Below are 15,403 nucleotides of genomic sequence, written 5' to 3'. Positions count from 1 at the left end.
TGGTGCCATTACTGTGGAAACAAAGATTCATCCGTCTAAAATTTTTAAAAATGCTATCTACACATTTCTCTACTCATGGGCACTGAAGCCACTTCAAATGAAAAAAAAATCAACAAATATCCTTGTTGGAACGTTTTAGTGTAATTGTCTTATTATCTCCTTAGATCCATTCATAGAAGCTGAACTGCCTTTTTACTGAGACTTTTAGGCCAAATCACCTGTGTCACATATACAAGCATTACTGATAACTGCAGAAAGCTGACCAAAGAATCACATTATTTAAGAGTATACAAAATTTCTGTGATGTGATGACAAAGGGTCAGAAATTAGGCCTCGTGTTTTCCTTTTTTTTTCTTTATTCGAGCTGACTGGCACAGACATGGAGCAGGGGACAGGCTTTTGATTTGCATGCTCACTTCTTTTCTTCCCCTTTCTAGAGACTATTTTAAAAAGCTCAGCTGGGCCTTTACAGAGCTGCCTCCCTCAGTGTGCCTGACCCTCTTTGGATAAGGAGCAATTTTCTTCTCCCAGGGTCAGAGTTGCTGTTTGCAGACATGCATTTTTTTTTTTTTTAATTTTTTTTCAACGTTTTTTATTTATTTTTGGGACAGAGAGAGACAGAGCATGAACGGGGGAGGGGCAGAGAGAGAGGGAGACACAGAATCGGAAACAGGCTCCAGGCTCCGAGCCATCAGCCCAGAGCCTGACCCGGGGCTCGAACTCACGGACCGCGAGATCGTGACCTGGCTGAAGTCGGACGCTTAACCGACTGCGCCACCCAGGCGCCCCCAGACATGCATATTTTAATTGGCACAGCTAAGAGTTTCAACAGTCCCCTCTGTTTACGTATCTCTTTTCCTTCATCACATTAATTTATCTTCAAACTCTCATTTTCCAAGTTGGGAACACACTGGCGTTACCTTCGCTAATGATGGCAGCCATTTTCTGAACAGGTAGGGAGAGGGAATGACCAACAGCTTGATGCCTACCATGTGCCAGGTGTACTGTACCAAGCATGTGACATACACTCATTGATCCTCCCAGACTGCAGGAGGTCGTAGGTATTCTCATGGCTCCGTTAATGAAGAGGAAATCAGGGTCTAAAAGGCTTCATTACCTTGCCCCTTTCACAGGCAACTAAGTTACAGAGCTGACCTGGTAACCCGCCTCTGCCTGTAGAATCAATGGTCTTTCCCATCACAGTACTAATCACATACATGCCCATCAAGACAGGCTTAATGACACAGGTAGTAGCACCCCCAGCCAGATGGCTCTTTTTTTAATTATTTAAGAGACAGAGAGAGAGAGAGAGAGAGGCGCACAAGGAGAGAGACAATCCTAGGCAGGTTCCATGCTCAGTGTGGAGCCTGACATAGGGCTCCATCCCACGACCCTGGGATCATGCCCTGAGCTGAAATCTAGAGTCAGACACTTAACCAAATGAGTCACCCAGGTGTCCCCTGATGGCCCTATTCTAACTGCCCAAGGAACTGCCTATCCATCGACATTGGAAGGAGCTCTAATACTATCCAGGCTACTTTTTTGAGACAACTTCAGAGTTGGTGCCGAGGCAGGACTGCTGTGCAGCATAGGTGCTCTGGAAACGGATCAGATGATCTCAGAACCTCTGGGTCAGGGAAGCATTCTGTATGACTCGAACATGAAAACTACTTAACACTGCACTGGACCATCTGTTCTTAGTTAAATATGCTCATCACTCCCCGACAGCCTCCAGCCCCCCACTGAATGCATAGGGATACAACACCAGCGTTTGACGGGCAATGGGCTATTTACTAGGAAGGTGGTAGAGAAAACACGTCCTAGAAACCAAAAAAAAAAAGGCTTCTATTAATCAGTCTCCAAGGCTGGTTAAGAACATGCCATTCTGTTTACAGGACAGATGCCTTTCCCTTTTTGGGATGGAGGTGAGGGGACACTTACGGTGTGTTGATTACCAAGCGGTCCCACTGCCCCTTGATGTCATCTTCAGATGGCTGTTCAGTGATATACAGGCCATCGAACTCCAGCTTCCTGGCAATTTCTTTTTCTCTTTTGAACACCACCAAAGGGACCTATGAGTGGGAAGACACTGCTTACTGAATGCAGGCTTTCTAATTCAGGCACCCTCTCCCAAGCATTTCTGGCAAATTAACCTTTCCGATTTGAGGGGGCAGTAATCTCTTATTTGTGAAGTTTATTGTTTTTAGTAATCTCTACACCCAACCTGGGGCTCAAACTCACAACTCTGACATCAAGAGTCTCATGCTCTCCCAACTGAGCCAGCCAGGCAGCCTGGGGGCAGTAATCTCTTTGTAGTAGGATTCTCAGGGTGCCTAGTTATGGGTCCAAAGTCAAATCTCTTCTCACTCCTTTGGCTAATATGTTTCCTTCTCCAAAAATCTGGAGCCACCCTCATCTTGGGCCACCCTTTAAGGTTTGGGCTAAATAGCTTGTAGTAATACAAACTGGACTCCTTGACCCATCCTGGGGAGAAGACCATATTTAGACCAGTCCCTGGGCCAAATGAGTTAGGTACCCTAGGACTCCTAGGCTGGAGTTGAAACATGACTTAGAAAATGAACTATTCTAGGATGGCTTGCTCAGCCACAGAATACCATGGAATGTTCCAGCCCCCTTCAATGGCTAGGGTCATATTGATCTCATGGCACTGACGTTTGGTTAATGAAACATGGGGGTTTGCTAGCAGGGATGAGAGGATTCACTGGGCTGTTATTGAAGTTTTCTTCCTCAGAGGAACACAGTTATTGGTTTCCTATTATCACTCCCTATTCTCTTACATTTGGAACTTTGATTTTAGCCTAGAGATGGTGGCATGGCTATGGTGGCCTACCACAAAAAAAAGTAGAGAAGGAGGGGAAACTTGCTTCAACCATCAACAGACATACAATAATTCAAATAAGGGACAGAGTTAGTGAGGTCAGAGGGTGCTACTGAAATCCTGGGAAATGAGAATTCAGAATAGCCAGGGCTCCTGTAGCCAGGAAAGCTTAATGCAGACAGAGCCAAGGCTTCTCATTCAGCTGGAAAGCCACTGGTTACTTGGCAACATCCCTCAGGCTTTGGTCTCCAAACAGGTTCTTCCAATAACTCTTTCTCAAAGCTCACGGTATCTATAAATACCCATGCTATTCCTTTATTTCCAAGGGAAAAAAAAGACAAAACTTAGACAGTGATTTGTAAAGAGTTGCTTCTTGCCCTTTTTATCTTTAACGTAACAAAACACCACGGAAAGAAAAGACTAATGACAGGAAGGTGGCAAAGGCTAATAATAGGCATTGCACCCTGTGAGGAACTGATGATCGCTTGCTAGTTAATGGATGATGTGGGAGGGAAAGCAAAGATAAAGCTACTCTGACTAATACCTGCTATATTGTGAAATGACTCTGAATAGTCATCATCATCATCATAATCATAATCATAATACTACCAAGTTTTACAGCAGTACTCATCTCTGGAATTCGAAGCATTCCCCCCTTCAGTCTTCTAAGGATTTGTATATCCTTGTAAGTAGGACTTCCATATCTTTATTCCCTAGATAGTGTTTACCTTGTGTTTTCTCTAGGTCACTGGTATATCTGCACTGAATCCAACAAGCTGAGCCCTAGGATGGTAAACTAAGGTAAACCACTAACACTCTAGTGGTTACTATGTTTGTGTTCTGGGTCCCTCTATACATTTTAATTCATTTAATACTCCCAGCTACTTCTAGGGGTTGTGTTATTATTATTAACACTCATATGTACAGAGGAGGAGATAGGAATGGTGAGGTTAAGTGGCAGAACTGTAAGTCCCACCCAGGCAGCCTCCAGAATGTGTGCTCTCATCATTACAAAAGAGTCCTTAGCGTGGATTAGAGCAAGTGGTCTCCCCACCGGGGTAGCGAGACTTCCCACATGATACTACAGTTCCTGGGGACGAAGAGAGGGCCACAGAGATAGGAATATATGTTTGGGACTCTTCCCAGGAGAAGATGGCTTAGTGTATGGCCAAGGAGACTTCCTACTTACGAAACAAAATGTAATGAGAAAAAAGATGTGGTATAGTAGCAACAGAACCAGACTTAGAAAGCCAAAAATACTATGATTCACATGAATATATAAAGATTCATATAACTATAGTAGTATCTGAAGATGGCTCCCGTGAACTATGTCTCCTTGTATTCACGCCCTTGTGTGGCTCCCCCTCATCTCCTGTGCAACAATGTATCTGGGCTGACCCTGTGACTTTCTGTAACCACCAGAAGGCAGTAAAGTGACACTGTGACAGTTCTAGGCCTAAGCTTTAAAAAGGCTAGCAGCTTCCGTTACTGTGCTTTTTGGAAAACCCCAAGCCGTCATATGCAAGAAGTCCAGCTACCTTGCCGGAAAGAGCATACAGAGAGGCCAAACGGAAGGGGGAATGCTCTGAGTCTATACGGAGAGAGAAGTCCAGCTGCCCCAGCTGAGCCCAGCCTTCCAGCTGTTCCCTTGACAACACTCCAGGTGTGAGAGTGTGCCATCATGGAGAGTCCAGCCCAGCTGAGCTGACAGATGGTTGCTGGCACAGCTGCCTTCACACAGAGCAGAGGGATTGCTCAAATGTGCCCAGCCAAGTCACAGAATCTTAAAAAGTGATTGTTATTTTAAATGACTAAGGTCTCGGGAGGATTTGTTACACAGCACTAGATAGCTGAGACAGTAATCCATCAGTAAGTTTACTTCTGACATCTGAAGTAGTTAAAAACCAATACATTTTGAAAGGTGAAAAGCATTTTTATAAAATTCCAACATAAGTTCCAAGATCAGAAGCAGCTCTCATTACTAGCTGCATGTGTGACTTAGCATGATGACTCTAATCCTATGAAATTCAACAGGAAGTATCTGAAAAGGGACTCCTGGAGTAAGGCTTCTTACAGTAGGGTGTGAATACAGATCACCCAGGAGGGCATGTTGAGTCGTAGCTTCTGAGGTAAAAGGCCAGGGGTGGGGCAAGATTCTGCAGTTCTAACCAGCTCCCCAGTGATGGCAATGCCACCACTCTCTGAACCTCAGGCGACAAGCCAAGTCCTGGAGAATAAAGGGCTCGCTGGGTTCAAAATGATGCATCTTCCCCAAGGAGTCAGATTAGATTCAGAGTAGCCAGCAACTCACCTTCAGGCAGTAATAGCCCACCACACAGACCAAAGAGATGATGGTGTGGATAATGGCCAAGGCGCGCAGTGCTGGCGCCATATACCCAGTGCTCTCCTGTAGGACGAAGAACACCATCGCTTCTTCCTCTTCCTCATCATTAAAGGAATTCCACAGGTTTGCAATGTCCTCTGTCTCTTCTTCCAAAGGCTCTTCAGTGACCTGGCCCAAGACACACACTTTCTTACAAACATCAGAAAGTACCTCTGCCAGTGGGCTCTCCCCCCATTTTTTCAGACTGCTAGCATATGCTATACACATGGTAGTAATGCAGCATTATTTGCTGAGGGAATGAGGTTTTAGGTAAGTTATTCCTAGGAATCTCCAATGTCTATCATAACTACAAAGAAAATTTCCGAGAGAGAAATACTATCTCTTGAAAAACAAAAAAAATTACAAGAGCTGGGGTGCCTGGGTGGCTCAGTCGGTTAAATGCCCAACTCTTGATCTCAGTTCAGGTCTTGGTCTCAGGGTGGTGAGTTCAAGCCCCGCATTGGGCTCTGTGCCCAGCGCGGAACCTACTTTAAAAAGGAAGAGGAGAGCTTTACTACATGTGCTATGATCCCTATACCACAGGAGGTAATTTCTGAAATGCCGTGGCCTGGGAGGAGGCGAAGACACGAACGTGCACGTGCACAACTGCATGCGCGTGTGCTCGCACATAGTCGACACTTTTTCATTCTTTTTTTAGATGCCTTTGACATGCATGCCTTCAGCTGCCATTCTTACACAGATGGCTTCCAAATGTACACCTGTGAGGCTTTCCACCTGCATTTCCATTGCCTGCTGGCTACCTTCACCTGGATGACTGTCTGCGGTCACTTCAACCTCAGTATGTTTAAAGCCAAGCTTTGCTACACGCCCCTCTACAGACTTCCATTTTTCCTCCACAGGCAAAGTGCCGGACCATAGGCAAAGGAAAGCCATTATTAGTTCAATCTAGTGGCAGGTTGATGTAGATTAAAGCAAGGTTTATACAAATCAGATTGATGGTTTTAGATAAGGAGGGAGAGAGGCAAAAGTTAGAATAGCCAGTTAAAGGCTATGTCAGGAATTCAGGACCTAGCATTCATTTATTCATTCCACTAACATTTATTATGTGCCTATGGTCTACAAGACCCACTTAGCAATGTTCAAAATCTTTATTTATCTTGATTAGTCTCTTTTCCCATATCCCCAAACCAACTACTGTTAATTCTTCCTTCATAATAGTTCTAACATATGGACCAATTATGACGGCTTTCTGTTACCTTATCCTTTAAGGAAAAAAACTTGTATTTACTATTCATTTTGAAATGCATTATAGTGCCTAATACAGGGTCTAGAATATAGTAGGTGCCCAACAAATATCTGGAGAATTTATTAAGTAATGACTAGAACAAGCCTAAACTATGGAAATGACGCCCTAACTGGCCTTCCTTGCAAGCAGTGTCTCCATTCTTCCAAATGTTAAAGAGCATATCCTTTTTTGGAAGCCAGGGACTTAGAGATTTCCTTAGATATTAGAATTTCTGCTCTAATTAAGGGCATAAGTTCTATTCTGATTTTTAACAAGTATATAGTATAGTGAGCAAATAACCCCTAAAGGCAGTATCACCTTGTAAAAGAGCAGGATGAAGTTGATAGCGAAGGCTACAAACAGAGCGAGGAACCTCAGGTTGTAGAAATTCCTGGCCAGGTAATGCTGAAAAGGAAAGGACAGGCAGAAGTAGAAGAGTTCTGGAAGGGAAAGAGACCTTCCTTCCCTCCAACAGGAGACCTTTTCTGGTTAGAAATTTACACGGGACTGGCCCTACTCCTTGGTAACCACTGTACTAAGACAGTGCTGGACTTCTTATGACTTATTTGGGGGAGAAACAGGAGCCACTGATTTAGAAAAGTGGCTCAGAATAATGCTAAAAGGATCTCTGCCCTGGTTTACCCCTCAGGGAATCAAAAGCCTAAACAGGTCACTAGCAGAGAACCGAAATGCTGCTGTTAGGGTGCGTGAGTGCATGCGCGCTCTATGCAGACAGTAAGTCTGTTTACAAATTATGAGTTTTCTCTGCCCACAGAAGAGCCCTGCAGCTCCCACCCTGGATGTAGCCAGTCTGTGGCCTAAAGTCTTTGTCCCCTTGCAAGTCACTGCCTCTCCCTCTCCCTCTGCCTCTCCCCCTCAAGGTAGCATTCCCATTGCCATCTTCCCTAGAAAAATCAGCACTTGGGGGCACCTGGGTGGCTCAGTCAGTTGAGCTTCTGACTTCGGCTCAGGTCATGATCTCACGGTCTGTGAGTTCAAGCCCTGCGTCGGGCTCTGTGCTGACAGCTCGGAGCCTGGAGCCTGCTTCAGATTCTGTGTCTCCCTCTCTCTCTGACCCTCCCCCATTCATGCTCTGTCTCTGCCTTAAAAACAAATAAAAATTTTAAAAAATTAAAACAAAAAAAAAGAAAAATCAGCACTTGAGGACTGGAATGATAGCAGTTTGGGAAAAGCTCTCAGTCTCTCTGTGTAGGAGGCTCTCACCAATGGTGTTGGGGAAGGTGTTATCCTGACCATCAGCAGCTGCACCTCAGTGGGCAATTTGTCAGAGAAAGGACATTACAAGCTATGCTGAGGGCTGAATGCAGGTGGAATAACAAAGCTTCCAAGGAGTAACAGGAGAACCTAACATAAGAATATTCTTTCTGCATCCCAAATGGTCTGGCCGCTTCTGAGCTCTGGACTATGACAGGCTAAGTGAGCACATAACACACGAGAGCTCACTGGCAGAGAGCACAGGGCATCCAGTGCTGGGTAGAGGGGCTGGAGCACTTGGCTTTCCCCAGGCTAGCCTCTTTTCCTTTTCCTCCAACACAAAAGGAAACAACAGATGAATGAGAGAAGAAAAGGAATGAGAAAGACAAGGAAGCATAACTAAGCAAACAGTGAAACAGAATCAGTGACCACTCGTCTGAGGTCTGCACCGGGAGCGTGGCCAGGCTAGAGTGCTTACCAGTAACTTGGTCTGATAGATTTCCAGCCCTTTGAAGAAATTAGCCATGAAGGCTTCAGGCTTCTCAACTTTCTGGCCCCGTCGCCGCTTCTTCTTCTTTGTCACTTCTGCCCACAGGGCGTCAGCTTGCTCTTCCTCCTTGGCCGTACCCTCCTTCTCCCCATCTTCCATGCTGTACGAACAAGAAGCCCACTCAGCACAGAAGGGCAGCAGGGGGCCTGGCCCAGATAGGGAGACTACATTAAAAAGAAATCTTGTAATTACTCCTTGAGGGTGGCAACCTCAGGTCTGTATCATTCCACAGTGCCCGGATGTCAACTTTGCATTTAATGAGCTGTGCCCACTTGGATGAGTCACAATCATGGGCATGTGCCAGTTGTAAATATGTTTGTAGTCTTCTTAAATTCAGCTAAACATTTTTTTTTAACCTTCAGAAAAGTTGTCTTTAAAAATTTTTTTAATGTTTATTTTTGAGAGAGAGACAGACAGAGCATGTGTAGAGGAGGAGCAGAGAGAAAGAGAGAGACACAGAATCTGTAGCAGGCTCCAGGCTCTGAACTGTCAGCACAGAGCCTGATGCAGGGCTTGAACTCACGAACCATAAGATTATGACCTGAGCTGATGTCGGACACTTAACCGACTGAGCCACCCAGGTGCCCCGAGTCCTTTACTTTCTTCGACTGCTGGAATTAGTAATAATACCTTTCTTCTAAGCTTGTGGTAGGAATAAAGTGAGATGCTGTATAAGAGATCTTAGCACAGACCCTGGCATGTAATATGTATTCAGTATCTTAGCACCACCATCAGCATTATACAAAGTTGCTAAGTGTGGGTATTCAATAATTTGTTTGGCGCGATGGTGAAATTCTGGTCTATTAGTGCAATCGCAAAGTTAACAAGACCAACAGAATGTGTTTCTTGTATAGCTGGGGTAAAAAGAAGTATGTCCATGACTTGTACAGTATGTGTTTCCTGCATTAAGGGCAATTAAGTTTTCTACCTACCATTGCAACAGAACAGAAGGTGCTATCAAGAGCTATGTGCTGTAGCACCTCAAGTAGACGAAGCTACCAAGAACTTACTCTGTCTTCTCAGGCTCCACTTTTCCTTCTGCTTCATGTGATGCTTTCATTTCTGCTGCCTAGACAAAAATAACAATCAGGTAAGTTTTCCTCAAATTAAAGAGATCATGGTAATGAGCCATATATGGCATTGGCCATTTTCATCTCCTTGGTCACAAGTCCTCATGGCTTTCTCTCTTCAGAATGTCTCTGCTCTTCTCAGGATCACGGGACATAAGTGTCCTGCTCCGTATCAAGCTACTCTGGAGAAATGCCAACACAAAGATTTCAAACTTAACAACTCAGTCGTCCTTATTATTCAACTCAGAGAGAGAACCTGTGTTAGGACCCCATGGCCCTGGTCCTACTGCCCCATGTGGTCAGGGTGAGATGGGACACAGATCACACCGGGTCCAATCCAGAACCTGCTTCCACCAGGTTCCTGCCTTGTCTTCAATCCTTTTAACCACCACAATCCCTCTGAATGGTGACCACTGCACTTAGAATAAAATTTAAGCTCCTCACTGAGGCTTGCAAGGCCTATGTGATCATGGCCTTTCTCTCCATCCTTGTCTTGTACCACTTGACTTGTTGTTTACTACACCCAAGCACCCGCACCTCATTTTCTTTCTTGGTACATTCCAAATCCTTCCCTGCACCAAGGCCTTTACACAAGCCATATCCTCTGCCTGAAGTATGACTACCCTCGTCTTTCCTGTGCCTGTCACCCTTCAGGACTTGGTTCAGATGATGTATTTTCAGAAGTCCCTTGGCCATCCTATTCATACCAGGGCCCACATTCACTTTGTAACACATGACTTTGTTCCTATCTTTCAGCATGTGTCACAAGCAATAATTATTTTATTGATTTGTTGTCTTCTTCCACTAGAAGTTAAGCTGTTTTAAAGCAAAAATTTTGGGGGCGCCTGGGTGGCTCAGTTGGTTAAGCGTCCAACTTCAGCTCAGGTCATGATCTCGCAGTCCGTGAGTTCAAGCCCCGCATCGGGCTCTGTGCTGACAGCTCAGAGCCTGGAGCCTGTTTCGGATTTTGTGTCTCCCTCTCTCTCTGACCCTCCCCCGTTCTCTATTATGTATCAAACTCTGTCTGGGGCCTGGGGCTACATCAGGGACCACAACACAGTAAATAATTTTGCACCAAGGCCTATGGCTCTGATGCTTCCATCCCTGACTCTCCAAAATTAGGTGCAAGTTTTCCCCTATACATTTTCTTTACCTGGCACTCCTCCTTCCTAACATTTTTCATGCTTGTACTGACTTCCACAATGTCCTTTTTTCCCCACTAAATTATAGGGATGATGCACTTCTCATTCACCATTGTATCCTCAGAGTCCAAAACAGTGAGAAGCACATACTAACTATTTAATAAATACTAACGAAATGAATGAATAAATGTTGTCTTTGGGCTCTGATGTCTTTGTACTTCTCTCCACATTGTTTTTAGGGCCAGAATGGTGCTGTGAGTTGGATGCTGCAGTGGAGGGGAACACCCAGAGCCTTCCATGACCAAGGGGACTCTGAATTACTGTTATTCCCTTAATCTAGTCAAGTGATCAAAGTCCAAATTGGATAGTGGGTGCATCTCAAAAATAAAAATGAGGGGCGCCTGGGTGGCGCAGTCGGTTAAGCGTCCGACTTCAGCCGGGTCACAATCTCGCGGTCCGTGAGTTCGAGCCCCGCATCGGGCTCTGGGCTGATGGCTCGGAGCCTGGAGCCTGTTTCCGATTCTGTGTCTCCCTCTCTCTCTGCCCCTCCCCCGTTCATGCTCTGTCTCTCTCTGTCCCAAAAATAAATAAAAAAAAAAAAAAAAAAAAAAAAAAAAAAAAACGTTGAAAAAAAAAAAATGATGTTAAATCATATGATATCATCTGGACCTTCTGGGACACTGCAGAAGTATTGCCTCAAAAGAAAGGTCTCTCCTTATGCTTTGTAGGTTTCTCCCACTATCCGAACGTTTGCTTTATACTTCACTTTTATGAAAGACCTCCATCAGTACTTGTTGATGCTAAGTGAAAGAAATCCAGAAAGGATTTTTGCTTTTATGAAATGATAAACTTTTCTTTGCTTTATGCCATTTCCGCTTACAAAAGGTTTTTACAGGAACGCTCTGATTTGGATAGTGAAGGAAACCTACACCTAGTTTTCTATGCTTTCGGTTCACTGAAGAAACCTGTATGCCATGAGAACTAACCTTCTAACAAAGATATGGAAGGCCATCAGCTGTGAACTCTACAATGTCAACTGAAGACCACTCAGCAGCAAGACCCTGAGACAACCATCTGAGTCTTGCTTTCCCCAGACCTGGAAGCTGCAAGATCAGGATATGGGAGAGCTGGTATCTGCACGATGTTTTCCTGGGGAATTGGTATCAGAGCTGATTGCAAGTCTAATTCTGGGTGTAAATAAAGAGGACAGAACAACTTATGCTTACCTGTGCTCTCCTTTTCTTCTGTACAGTACTCTCTAGTGTAGGGGGTTCATCCTTGCCAATAATCTCAGAGAGATCACCCAAACCCACTTCAGGCCCATGCTTTAAGCCACCTTCTTTCTTTGAGCGGAATCCAAAGAGATCTGACATGATATCTGCATCTCCTTTCTCACCCTTGACGAAGTGGACTAGTTCCGGTGTAATACCTGGCTCAGTCACCTCTGCCCGCTCAGCCTCCATGGCATCGTCATGGATGCCAAACTGGGTTGGGTCAGGCATGTCACCCAGGATCTTGGTCACTCTGATGTTCTTTGCCCCTTCCACTAGGCCCCCTCCAAACACTGTGCTCCAGAGGATCTGAAAGATTCCTCCCAATATGGTGAAGAACAACTGGAATAGCCCCACAAATAACATCCAGAAGAAAGAGAAGAACACCTTCACCAGCTCCTTCACGGTCATCTTCTTCACCTTCCTGTACTGCTTCCTGAAGTTCTTCAGGGTTGCCTTCTTCAGGAAGTTGGCAACGTTTTTCTTCACTGAGGCACAGGCCATGGCAAATGCAGAGGCAGACTCAAAAGACTTGTCATCCTCCTCTTCCCCCTCAATTTCTAACATGTAAGAAGAATCTTCATCTTCCTCCTCCTCTTCTGGCCTTTCGGCTGAGTCAGATTCAGAGATCTGAGACGCTAACTGCATTTCAAAGATGGTATCCTCACAGAAGTTCACAAACAGTTCCATCTTTTCTTGCTCTCCACCTTCATTGACCACATCAAAGATGAACTGCCGCTTAGATTCCTTCACTTGGGGCTTCTCCCACTGGGTTCGACTGGATTCACTGATCTCAAAATAAACGCGCTCAATTTTCTTGGCCCCGCCCATGATCTCAATACGTCCTAGGTAGGGTTCGAAGTAATTTAGTACACTTTCCGCTGGGTCCAATAGGCACTTAAGGCGAGAATCATTTGGCATGTGTTCGGAGAGATTCGTCAATAACACTGCCACATTAAACCCTATGTCCTTGGCCGGCTCATGAAACCGGTCTACAAAATCAATGTAATTAAACATATCATTCTCATCAGCTTCTGCACATGAAAGGAGAAAGTCGATCTCTGACTGTGTGTACTGTTTTTGCCCTTCCATGGCCTTCTGGAATTCTTTTTTGGAGATAATCCCTTTACCATCTGGGTCATATTCTTTGAAGGTGTCTGAGCTGGTTAGGTCTTTAAGTTTCAAGAACATGTCAAAGAATTTCAAGATCATTTCTACATTGGTAGATGACTCTACCAGCGTGTCAACCATCTGCTTGCCAATAGTTCCATTTACCACATTCCCTGTGAGGCAGGTTCAAAAAGACATACAAATATATAAATAAACCCAAGTCATCATGTAACTGGTCAGGTAGCTACCTCTAGAAGAGTTGTATGTCCAATGAGTCGGCTCTTTTCTGACCGTGATGGTTTAGAAATGGGTAGGACGGAGCAGCAAGCCATAAAGACTACACCACTAGGAGCCAAGGGGGAAGAAACAAAGGGAAGAAGGAGATGGCCACGCCAGTGCCTTTTATCTGGCCTGGGGCCTGGGAAGTGGTTTCATTATCAGATTATTGGGGACACATAGGGATAAGTGGTGCCCCCTTATCCCCTTAGACCTAGGAGGGTGCCCAACTAGATGGCTGGCATACACACTGGCAGCCAGATGTACTGAAAAGCAATGGGGAGAGGGAGAGGATAGGGAAGAGCAAAGCTTGGAGGTTTTCCCCAGTTCATTCTGGCTTTCCTATTGATATAAAATGAGTTGGTTTCAGGCTCTGTCCATCAGACCATGTGCCCCTCACTCATTTTTTTTTGTTTCTGAAAATTTGGCTTTCTAACCAACGTCATACGGCATCAATGACCTGCCAGAAGGACAATCTGCGTGATTAGTATGGTTAGTGCTCAGACCAATTACAGTTGTGTGAATGCCTAGTTATACCAAACAGCCCAACCTTCCAGGAGGGACAGAAGCATCACCACCATGTCCTGAAGGAGATCCAAGAGTTCCTTCAGCAGCTCGATCTGATTGGAATCCTAGAACAGAAACAGGAGATACCCCTGAGCTATCTGATCCCTCAGCAAAGTACAGGGCAGTGAGCAAGAGCCTGCTCTGGAAAGGTTAGGTGAAGGTTGCGTCCATTGTGAATGTGGACGTCGTATCATCCACTGTTTGAAGCAATGGGGAGGCTCACTGCTGCAGGACTCATCCAATAGAGCTCTTTTAGTTTCCCTTTTATCAGCACAGTGTGGCAGAGACACCACTTGTTGTCCAAAACTATGGAACAACCCAATCCACTGAAGAGGCATCAGTTATCTCTACGAGTGCATGTTGTTCTTTATACTGGCGAATTATCAGGTGAGCTTTTGGGGAATACTATTGCAGTCCAATTAAGGTGTCAAGGTTATAAACACCAAGTGGGTTCTCCTTTCTTTCTGGATTAATTTAGGGTCTCCTGATTCTAATTGGTGGTGATCTGGCTGCCACTGGTCCCTTAAAATGTTATATAATTGAGGCTATTCCTCTGGATGGTTTTGATACTAGTCTGTTTGGTTTTCACTTCAGCATTGCAGACGGGGCATTGCCAAGTTACCCCTCTGTTTTCAACTCTATGTCACAGAAGGAAAATAATCCTTGGAAGATAGGAGGTGAGTAGTCTCAGGGTGAGATTAAAAAATGCATTCTGGGCCACACTTCTTGTACAGACTCTCTCTCTCCCAAATACACAGTTCTTTGTCTAGTCTTTCAATCAGAAGGATTGCCCCCTCTTTGGTGTGGGTCATAGCCATACACAGAATATCACAGAAGTGTGGAATATTAAGAGCTAGAAGAGACCTCACATCATCTGTTCTAATTCCCAACATTTCATAGATGATGGAACCAAACACCAGGAAGGGGGAGTGACTTCCTGAAAGTCACCAGTGAGGAGGTTGCAGGGCCAGGCTCCCGTCTCCAGAGCCTCTGCACTGCACTGCCCTGGCTGGGCTGACAGGAGTGGACCTATTACTGCCAAATTAGCAGCACTCCCAAGAGCTCTCTCCTCCCATTAAGGCCAGAGTCAAAAGGGGAAAAATGAAAGGGTTAAATAGCACATTCCAGAAGAGAGGAGGCAGATGTGACAGCCTTGAAAATTTTAGATACACATTACTTAAATTAATGCTGCAAATGTTACTCTAATCAGCCTGAAACATATCCTGAAGTTCTCCCTCATGGGTTGCCATGGAGAGAAGTGATCGACAACCACATACACTACATTTATTTGTTCATAATAAATGCTCTGAGCGATTCTGATTCATCTTGCCAGAGAGATGGGGAGTGAGAAGGAAAGGCAGAGACGGGGAGGGAGGGGAAGCCAAGGTAAGAGAGAAGGGATGTATGAATTACAGAGACATGCAGACATTTGACAGACCCAGACAGGGCTGATAGATTGTCATAAATTGACAAAACAGTGACGAGGAAGCATAAAGGATTAGCATCATAAAAAGCAAGTGTTGAGGCAATTATGAAAGGACAGTTTGGTGGGACACAAGGAAGGAAGCTGCATCCATGCAAAACCTGTCTGGGCTCCCCCCCGCCCCCCACCCCCCACTCCCCACTCCCCAGGCATTCCTTCCTGTCTCCCATTGAAGCCCTCAGTTTTAAAAGTGAGATCTAATCGGCAAGGCTTTTCTAGCCATTTGATCAAGCAGCCACATCCACACGGGG

The 15,403-nt window shown here is 45.0% G+C and overlaps 1 protein-coding gene across 1 annotated transcript in view; it reads right to left on the bottom strand.

The window, feature by feature from the left end:
• RYR3 (ryanodine receptor 3) overlaps window positions 1-15,403 on the bottom strand; it is a 535,021-nt gene that overhangs the window by 16,076 nt on the left and 503,542 nt on the right. Inside the window, 7 exon segments of the mRNA XM_058738297.1 lie at window positions 1,942-2,072; window positions 5,151-5,351; window positions 6,787-6,873; window positions 8,162-8,333; window positions 9,244-9,302; window positions 11,672-12,999; window positions 13,653-13,734. Of these exon segments, the coding sequence (XP_058594280.1) occupies window positions 1,942-2,072; window positions 5,151-5,351; window positions 6,787-6,873; window positions 8,162-8,333; window positions 9,244-9,302; window positions 11,672-12,999; window positions 13,653-13,734 (2,060 nt within the window).

Source organism: Neofelis nebulosa, chromosome 7 (genome assembly GCF_028018385.1).
Source record: "Neofelis nebulosa isolate mNeoNeb1 chromosome 7, mNeoNeb1.pri, whole genome shotgun sequence".
Taxonomy (NCBI): Eukaryota; Metazoa; Chordata; class Mammalia; order Carnivora; family Felidae; genus Neofelis; species Neofelis nebulosa.
This window is presented reverse-complemented; position numbering and strand designations above follow the sequence as displayed.